Source organism: Medicago truncatula, chromosome 7 (genome assembly GCF_003473485.1).
Source record: "Medicago truncatula cultivar Jemalong A17 chromosome 7, MtrunA17r5.0-ANR, whole genome shotgun sequence".
NCBI classification, from domain to species: Eukaryota; Viridiplantae; Streptophyta; class Magnoliopsida; order Fabales; family Fabaceae; genus Medicago; species Medicago truncatula.
Genome location: NC_053048.1, coordinates 32,196,642 through 32,206,524, shown reverse-complemented (window position 1 = coordinate 32,206,524; position 9,883 = coordinate 32,196,642). Strand labels below are relative to the sequence as shown.

Genomic DNA, 9,883 nt, shown 5'->3' with positions numbered 1-9,883 from the left:
GTGTCATATCATGTTTAAGAAGATAATTACCTAAGGGCTCGGAGAATGTAGTGTGTTGTTTTCATTGTGGTCTTTCGGTAAAAAGGCCAAGATAAAAAAATATTAGTTTCTTTGCCCTTAGATTCCTTCGTCTCGACTTTATCTTCATCAGAAACTAACCAATTGTAAGGATGTTAGATTTTAGGCTCAAAGTTGATGTTGTTGCTGCTGCTGCTTTCTTTTGCATTATCAATGATCTGTAAAGGAAGATGTACGCTCGTTCCCATTTGCGATCCCTCGGAGTCTTCTTTGGTTACAATATGCAACCCCCATTCCTTCATAATCAAACCTTGGCGGGCTTATAATTGGAATTGACATCTAACTCAACAAAAAAAGGCTGCTGCTTCTATTACATGGGAACGTGTCATCACCATCTTTAGCATGATTATGATTGTGATGCAAATTGACATGAAAAGAGAAAGAGAATAGGCTTCTCTATGAACAGTCTAATCACCACACTACACTATAATTAATGACATGAAAAGAGAAAGAGAATAGGCTTTTGTTAACTCACGAGTTAACTCACGTAAAAATTAACATTAGTGTGACTTACGCAGGGGCATTTTGGATATTTACTTTGGGAATGAGCAGAACCGTTTGGGTAAAGAGCAAAATTCTTATGCATTTATTGCTTAAGTCAAAAGGGATGAAAAAGTTGGGTTTGGAGTGTTGGCCTTTCTTTCATGATGAATGCTAGCAACACTCTCTTTTGAGCACTCTTTTTAGTACTCACTCTTTTATTGTGTGAAATCAATGTATGTCCCACCACTTTATGTGGGTTACATTTCCAAAGTGTAGATCCTACATTGATTTTATCCAATAAAAGAGTGAGTGCTAAAGAGAGTGCTCAAAAGAGAGTGTTGCTATCATTTCTCTTCTTTCATACTCCCTCCGTCCCAAATTGTATGACGTTTTGGGCATTTCACACATATTAAGAAATATAATTAATATTGTGTGGAAAAGAGATATTATGAGTTGTTGTACAAAATTATCCTTAATAAATGATATGGGAAAGATAAATGAAAGAATTGAAAAAAAGAAAGAGTAATAAATAGTTAAGGATATAATAGGAAAAGTAACATTAATGTTTCATTGGTATTATAAAGTGACATACAATTTGGGACAAATATTTTTTTTAAAGTGACATACAATTTGGGACCGATGGAGTATATTAGATTGTTTTTTTGTTTTTTTTCTAAATAATGCACCCGAAAATGATGTGCTCTAAATTGAATTGTGATGATTTGTTTATTGTGAAAATGTGAGAATTGTTATGGTTTTGTGGTCCCTATTATTAAATGTGATGATAAATTGTACTTCTAAAATCTGATGATTTGACATTGATAGCTTAGAATTTTGATACATTTGAGGCTTTAAACATGTTCCATGTTTGTATATTATTAAGATTAAGTTTAAGATAAGATTAAGATTAAGGTTAAAATTAAGATAAGATTAAAATTTGACGACAACTTTGGTGACAATCATAATTTTCTCTTTCTCTCTCTTCTTATTGGTCAAAAACAATGGAGAGAGAAAAATGAAGAGATGGGATAAGAACATTATGTGAGTATAAAAATAAAGTTATCACAATATGGTTGTACAAATATCATTTATCTTATTACATATATGTATATGGAGGGCATATCTCACAAATGAGAGATGAGAGGGTTAAATTAATTAGGAGCGTCGGATTAAATTGGATGGTTGTGATTAAAAAAAATGACTTTAATGAACTCTCTTCTCACTCCCTCTAATTATACGCTTCCTCTCTCTTCAACCTTCAAACGGTTTCTGCTTCATTGAACAACCATCACCGTTTCTGCTATTTTTTTTTTTTTTTCCTTCTTGTTTTACAAAATAATTTTTTAATTATAAAGTTGAAAAGCCATTTTAATTTGTAATCGATGAAAAAACCCATGGATGTATACTGGAGATAACAAATATCAAAACTCAAATTCAAAATCAATGGCACAACATGAAATAACTTTTTCAATTGATACTGTAAAATCTTTGTTATGCGGATGTGGGGGTTTGACAAATTGCCTTGGATCCATGGGAATGAATTCAGGGAATGGGTTTTGTTTCAAAATGGTTATTTTCTTGCACAATCTGTAGTTTCAAATTTCAATTTCTTAAGATTCCACGTGTTTTAAGGGTAAATCTCAGTTTTTTTTTATTACTTTGTTTGGTGTATGATTTGTTGACGACAATGGATGAGGATGGAATCGTAGTAGTTATGTTCATCATGTACAAGAGAGAAGATAGGAGGGAACAAACATAATCTCCCAACGTAAGGCGAGTGGTTGAAGGTGCAGCTTAAAACACAAAATATCTCAACCGTTTATTTCAATCAAGTGGCTATTATTTAATGCTCTCACCCTCTCACTTGATACATCCCCTATGTATATGTACGTATGTTTACACATATTCACATGCATTTTTTAGCGGGAAACTTAGCTGCAGACTAAAGAGGCTTTGATTATATGATGATGATGATGATGATGATATGATATGAATATGATAATAATAATGATGCACTGCACAAGTTGAATTTTCTGCTATTAGTAAAATGGTTTTGTGCATACTTTAGCAATCACATTTTATTTATTTTGTATCTTCTTTTTGTATTTACATTTTTAGGTTATTGGGTTGGATTTGGTGGATGATGAAAGCAAGTTTGAAAGCCAGCAAAAACCAAACACATGCCTACACCTGCTCAATGGACTGACAAAAATAATCCAACATATTCATACTATATCTATTACTGTTATGCCAATCTTTACACCTTAAACAAGGTGTGTAACTTTTTTTCAAGACAACTATATACTCGTAAGTTAACCCACCAATGAAACCAACGCTGTGATATAATTCATGTTAGTATTAAGAGTGTCACTTTATATTCTATTCATTGCTTGCTTCTTTCCTCAATAAACAATTTCTCTTCTTCTCAACTTCATTATCCCTCTGCAGCTATGGAAATTGAGCTCATGCGATTTATGTGAGATTGCCCGAAATTCAGTTTATCAGTCCGGTTTCTCACATGCCTTAAAGGTAAACATATCTTGACTCTGAGCCTTCTGTAAAGAAAATTAATAAGAATTATTTTCTCCACCCTGTTTATATTGATGATCGAATGTGTTACCAACAATAATAGCTCATAACTGTGAAGTACTTGCCTACAATTTAACATTTTTGTTATAATGGTCAAACTAAAATTGGCAAGGGCTGAATATAAACTGGCACTATTGTGTGTGTCTTGTATTCAACTGATTACTTTTTCTCGTCTTGTTAGTCACACTAGATTGGCAAGGAGTCTTACAAGAGAGCGCCAAATGGAAATGACATTCGCAAAACAAATGTACTTCACATCCGATTAAAATTCTGAAACACGGTATGGGATCAATGAATGATTAAGTTACCATATGTAAATTGTATACTGTTGGAAACATGAATTTGAATCCAATTATTTACACTAAATTCTTTTCGTGTTTAGTTGAAATATGTTGTATAAACAAGTTGGAATTGTTGCTCACTTGCTTCCAATTCTTCACTTTTTAACATTTTTCTTTGATTTGTGATAGCTCAAAGGTTCATAATTTAACCGTATCTTAAATATCAACAAACAAAACTAACCAGAATTATATGAATACATTGTAATTGTTTGGTTTACTCAAATACCATATTTTCCTTACTTTGATTGCTATGCTTGCAGATTTGGAAAGTTGAGATGCGACGGGTTTATTTGGGCAGAGTCAACAAAGTAGTAGACAAAAAAGCGGCATGTTCTTCATCAACACTTGAAAAACCAAGCTGTTAACAGGTTATATCTCCTTGGTTTCTTTTCTTCTTGTATGAGTGTCTGCTTATGGTTTTACTGTTGGCATTTGTCCTTTTCTCACCTCATAGATGATTGAACCTTTACCCTTGTAGGTTGAAAATGAGTTCCACACACCCACTGAGCATTGACGGGCGTCTGAGGCTGAAAATACATGTCATAATACTAAGGCTGAAGCCGGTAAAAATTTCGTTTGAGGATATTCCACGTGATCGCTTAGCTTCAGATTTGGCCGAGTGTTAAAATGGTTTCTCATATATATTGGAAAGTGTTTTCTCGTATTGACTTGGCCGAGTGTTAAAATGATTCGGATAGCAATGATTGGGTGGGCGCATAAAACAATTGATACTTGTTGCACTTGAAATTATAAATAACAACAGTACTGCTAGTTTATATACCATTCCATGAGAGAAATTAGCGTTCTCAGATTTTGGTCCTCATTCCTTGTCGTTACTGAGCTTTTTCATTGGAAGATGAAGAGTCTCCTCAGTTTTGCCATGCAATGTAACGGTAGTGAGTCAGAGTTATGATGAAATTGTGCGATGATGTAACGACATAGCATTGCTTTTGCAGGTGTTTCGCAGGTTTGTGCCGGTCTCCTTTCGGCGGTCACTTCTTGCTGTTGGTTTTTAGTTTCTTTTTCCGGTGGTGTCTTCCCGTGTGTTTTTTGATCTCGGGTTGGCTGTTTGGGTTTTTTGGGAGGCTTTTTGTGTTTTAGGCATCTTCGGATGGCCTTGAGGTGTATATTATACTTTCTTCTTTTATTATTCTCTATATATAATTTTGCCATTCAAAAAAAAAAAAATTTGAGCATTGTAACACACATCCATGGGAAGAAACTCAACAATTCAGTGGCAGCGGGCTTTTTTTCAACTTAACAGATTCCTTCAATGATTTTGCACTTTCCACTTTCAATCTTCTCTTTCTCTTCATACTCGTCAGTCCTACACTCCCCCTTTCACCCCTCACATTCATGGACTGTCTCCACCATCATCGTCATGAACTCACCGTCGTTGGAATTGGAGCTAGCAACTCGAAGGCAAAAGGGGAAAGATCTGGCGGACTGAGTTTATGATATATTTGATATTATCTCTTTTATCTAACAGTTGACAAATTAATGTTGTGTACCGTGCACAACTTAAGTGGCTTGTGTACAGTAGCTATCACCTGTTTATGATTTGATACCTTGTAAATGGCTGGGGTAGTGACAATGAAGGTGGTGGAGACATTGTCGCTGCTAAACTTTAGAGCAAGCCATTGGAAGGGAAAATGGGAAAGATCTGGTGGAATGAGTTTATAAAATATCTGATATGTTCTCTTCATCTAACAAAGACAAATGTTGTCTACCCTGCACAATCTGAGTGGCATTTGCATGGTAGCAAGCAGTCACTTATTTTATGATTAAATTGTTCTCTGAAGTTGTGTTGTATATCTTAAAAGAGTACTACTAAAATAATTTCATGATAAAGATAAGATAAATTAAAATGTTCAATGGACGTGATACTTGCATCACAAAAATTTCCCTAATCTTTTTTTAAGTACAATAACAACCATTGAAACATTGACGTCAAGTTGCCCTATTAAAACTGTCAAATCTCCAAAATTATCTAAAAGGAATTAGCCTTCAAATTATTTTAGACTTGGTTGTGTAGTTTTCTACCATAAAGCCTAAATTCAATGACAATTTATCTCAAACAATGAAGAAGTGCTACGAATAGCAAGGTGAGCATGTTACTTAATATACGGCTTTATCTCCTTAATTACTCCATCAGCAAGTGAGTCAACGTCATTGTTCTTGCCGAAAAACTTCACAAATCCCATGTCAGGTGCCATCAAGTATCTGGAAAGAATTAATATGTTATCAGAATAGTATTCATTATTCAAGAAGAATCATCCTATGTCAGTTACATATAATTTTACATACGCAAAGAAAGCATAATCAGTTGATAGAGGTAATCATGAAAGGAAATTATCTTCAAAGTTATGAATAAGATGGATATATATTTAGGAATAGAAGTTTAGGGGCAAATTGAGTCACAACCCACAGGGCTCTAGGGAAAGCCTCAAGGCTCAGAAAACACCTACAAGGATACTCATATATTATCTGTCAACGAGTTCCTCACAAGGAGATTGAAACCCAAGTCCTTAACAAATGTGAGAAATGTGAGTTGAATTCCTACCAACTGGACCAACATATGTTGACGTAAGACAGATATATGTTTGTATGCATTCCCCTGACATGATGGGGATTAATCATTACTTCAAAGATTAAGCATTTCAAATTACAATTTAAGCAATCGCAAGATTTCAAATTCATAGACAGAAACTGGCATGCAGCACCAAGAGCAATTACAATGTGAAAGAAACTGGATTTAACTACTCTAGATCGAGGAATTTATTTTAGAGCAAAAGGTGAGGAATCATATCCATTAATTGGAAAATCAATGGCTGAAATTCAAATGACTTTGTAGTTTGTTATTCTAGTGCATGCATATCTCAACAATTGATTTTCCAGTCAACACCTATACTATCTCATTTTTTCCTCTAAAAAGTGAAAGCCAAATAGTATAATATATATGAAGTAGGAATAAAATGACATACATGACTATGGAATGATCAACAAGATAATCCGAGTCTTCCTCTGCTGTCTTCATATAATAAACACGATACGCACGTGCAACACTTTTTATCTCATCTGGGCTACCAGTTAATCCAATCAACTTTGGATGAAATTCTGTAAAAAAAAAAAAAAACTACAATAAGAATTCCGCAGCAAATAACCAACATGAGATATAAAAAGTGTAATTCATGAAGTATGACAGAATCACCTTTGACATATTCAGCCACTTGTTCAACAGTATCCCTCTCAGGATCAACAGAGATAAAAACTGGCACAGTTTCAATTCCAGATTTCTCCTCTGTAAGGAGACAAAAGAGACATGAACATGATTACAACTTGTACAATATTATAAGATTACAATATCATCCATTAAGATCTAAAACACTAGTATGCTTTCTCATGTGGTCTTTAAGGACCTGTTTGGATTGACTTATTTAAGCTTATATTGGCATTAACACCACTGAGACTGTTTGGGAGAGCTTATGGAAACACCTTATGACATGTTTATAAACTCTCCATGATAGCCTGTGAAAACAATTTATAGCTAATATGGAAAGAATTTAACTTTATTTTATAGAAATAGCTTATACGTGAGCTCATGTACAACAAGTGCTTGATTAAGTTGTTTATCCAAACAGTGCCTAAGTTCTGACAACTCATGCAAAATACAAAGATCAAAATCAATTCTCATCACACTTATTACTCTCAATTTGCAAACAAAGCACTTGAAGCTTCATATCCATCATTATTGCCATCTAACCCCAAGCCCACACATGTACCTCTTGTGAATTTAACTATTTCAGACATTACATTATTTTAATAGATGAGTGCATTGACTAATGTAATGAGAATTAAATCATAAATTGCTCTGCGAAACTAAGTTTGCCATACAGCAGCATGCCACCTACAAACACTTACTTATTTTATCAACTGCAGCTACTAACTTCTGTAGTTCCTCAGGACAGATATCTGGGCAGTGAGTAAATCCAAAATACATCAATGTCCATTTACCCATGAAGTCCTTATCAGTTACACGTTTCCCGTGATGGTTCGTAAGCTCAAATGGACCCCCAATCGCAGCTTTTCCCGCAGAAGGTCCCTGCTTAACTGCCTCTGAAACATTTTGTATATCTACAGCAAAAAAAGTTGAATCAATATATTAAGAAAATGTCCATGATATCACTAAGAAACAACATCATCTAATATGTTGTCATGCTACCACCAAGAAACAAAGATTTGGCATGATAATGATATATGCTGTACATAAGCTACACCCTGAAACAAGAATTGACCCTGCTAAGATTCTATAAAATCAACAAGTACACATGCCTTATATTTTTGAAGAATTACTTAATAAATATATAAGAAAATAATAAAGGGAAAGGATCATAAGACAAGTAACATTTTATAGTAAGTACTATATTTATGTAGAATACAAAATTACTTGATCTGGCCATTGAATTTGCAGTGTTTATAAAGTAAACCAGTTTAACAATTAAATGCAAATCAAAAACCAATTGACACTTCATGGCATTATTTTATTTCAACGGAAAATATATTATTCAAAAATACAAGTAGAGGTCCGTTATTAGATATCATACACCGCCCATTTGGGTCCCACAAAGCTCAAGGGATTAGTGTTTGCAGTTGTAGTGGAGGATACCCAGTTTACACCAAAAAAGATTAGATATCATAACTACGAATGTCCAAACTATTTGAAATTCAATCAGCATTATCCGTTAGATAATATCACATGATTCAACAGTCAGAATTTGTTAATTTCAAATTCTAGAAAAAGTTATTAAATGTTACATTTCGACGCCTAGATTCATTGAATGTCCAAACAATAATACAGTGAACAAAGAGAACCCAAAAAGACATACAATTAACATAGACATGATTATCAGATAATCTCAACATGCATATACCATATCCACAAAACACTCAACTAACTCACCATAGTAATCTACCTTCTATATGTCGTTTCTTTTCCTTGTCATAGTAATATACCAATCCACCTCCAGTTAAAATCAGAAAAACAAAGCTCAACCAAGCAACTGGCTGCAACACACAATACCAAGAACAAATAACCTCATTATAACTACAATTCAAATCCGGTCTCATAAAATTGACATAAACATGAAATACTCAATGAAAAAGAACTACATTGCAACCTATGAAGCACATACACATATAGAACACACAACAGTGACACTGACACATTCACACCGAATATAATCCGAGAAAATTGACATAATTCAACGTAATCAGATGTGTCAGTATCATGTCGGAGTATCATGTCGGACACGTCTTCGATCAAAAGTGTTGGTGCTTCAAAGATTACAACCAATAGTTTAAGATACACACCGATCCGCGAAGAGATTTTTGGTAATCACTATTCTGTTTCTGCTCTCCACCAGACTCTTTTCCTTGACCAGAATCAGAATCACTGTTTGATGAATTACTATCAGATGGTGGTTTATTCGGTGGTGGTGGTGATTTATCATGATTATCAGTACTAGATAGAAACCTCTGATGCAGCATCAACGACCCATTACCATAAACTTGCTTCTCAACCTGAAATTTCAACAGAAAATTACATATAATGAAAATTAAAACAAACCCAATTGAAATGTAAGAATAAAGCAATGAAATTAGAGGTAAAGTAGTGATTTTTATGATCAAATTGAAGGTAAAAAAGAAGAGAATGAACCTGGCGAGGTTGGTGTGAAAGATGACGAGAGAGTGATGGTGAAAGAAGAGAGGAAGTGGGTGTGGGATTGCGAAGAAGGTGAGAGAAGAGAGAGCGAGAAGCGTAGCGGAAGAGGTTGGTTTTGGTGGATATCATGGACGCCATGTGTTTGATGAAATGAAGCTTTGAACCTTTGAGGGTTTTGTATTTGTAAATTGAACACGTCAAGGTTTAAGGGTCTAAGAACTTGAAGAAGAACCTTCTAATTAACAACCCAAAACCTTTTTTGCTTTGAAGAAACCCAACCTTACGGAAAATGAAAAATCTATATATACATGTATTCTAACCTACATTTTTCCTATGTGTCACCTCACCAACATCCCTTTTCTAACTATCTCTTTACATGCATTCTCTCTCATTCTAAGCTACATTTTGCTTATGTGTCACCTCACCAATAATTCTTATTTCTTATATGAATTTTATTTACTATCTATCTTTCATTTTCCATCAGTTACAAAAACTCTCCATTTACTTCACTTCATGCAAGTTACACAATGAATGCATTATAATCCATTTTATTAATATTGAGGGGTTACATTTTAAAATTATTCATATTCTTAATCAATCCTCTTACACACACAAATTTATTACTATAAAGCTCCTCATTTTTTTCTAAGCTTATATATATGTTGCTTAT

The 9,883-nt window shown here is 34.0% G+C and overlaps 1 protein-coding gene and 1 long non-coding RNA gene across 3 annotated transcripts; one reads left to right on the top strand and one right to left on the bottom strand.

Moving 5' to 3' along the window:
* The first annotated feature begins 1,775 nt into the window (after positions 1 to 1,775).
* LOC25498780 (uncharacterized) lies at positions 1,776 to 4,851 on the top strand. Of its 2 annotated transcripts, none has more exons than XR_003006679.2 (6): positions 1,776 to 2,447; positions 2,680 to 2,868; positions 3,010 to 3,090; positions 3,332 to 3,430; positions 3,752 to 3,859; positions 3,970 to 4,851. It is a non-coding gene; the product is annotated as an uncharacterized lncRNA (long non-coding RNA). The 2 variants fall into 2 exon arrangements; XR_003006678.2 differs by having other exon boundaries at positions 1,777 to 2,447; positions 2,680 to 2,834.
* Positions 4,852 to 5,330: 479 nt separating this feature from the next.
* On the bottom strand, positions 5,331 to 9,496 carry LOC25498779 (protein SCO1 homolog 1, mitochondrial). Its single transcript, XM_013593718.3, has 7 exons — positions 9,208 to 9,496; positions 8,862 to 9,071; positions 8,465 to 8,555; positions 7,413 to 7,625; positions 6,703 to 6,792; positions 6,476 to 6,608; positions 5,331 to 5,714 (listed from the first exon to the last, which is right to left on the bottom strand). Exons 1-7 carry the CDS (start codon positions 9,349 to 9,351, stop codon positions 5,606 to 5,608), a joined length of 990 nt encoding a protein of 329 aa, XP_013449172.1. The 5' UTR covers positions 9,352 to 9,496; the 3' UTR covers positions 5,331 to 5,605.
* Between the last annotated feature and the right edge of the window lie 387 nt (positions 9,497 to 9,883).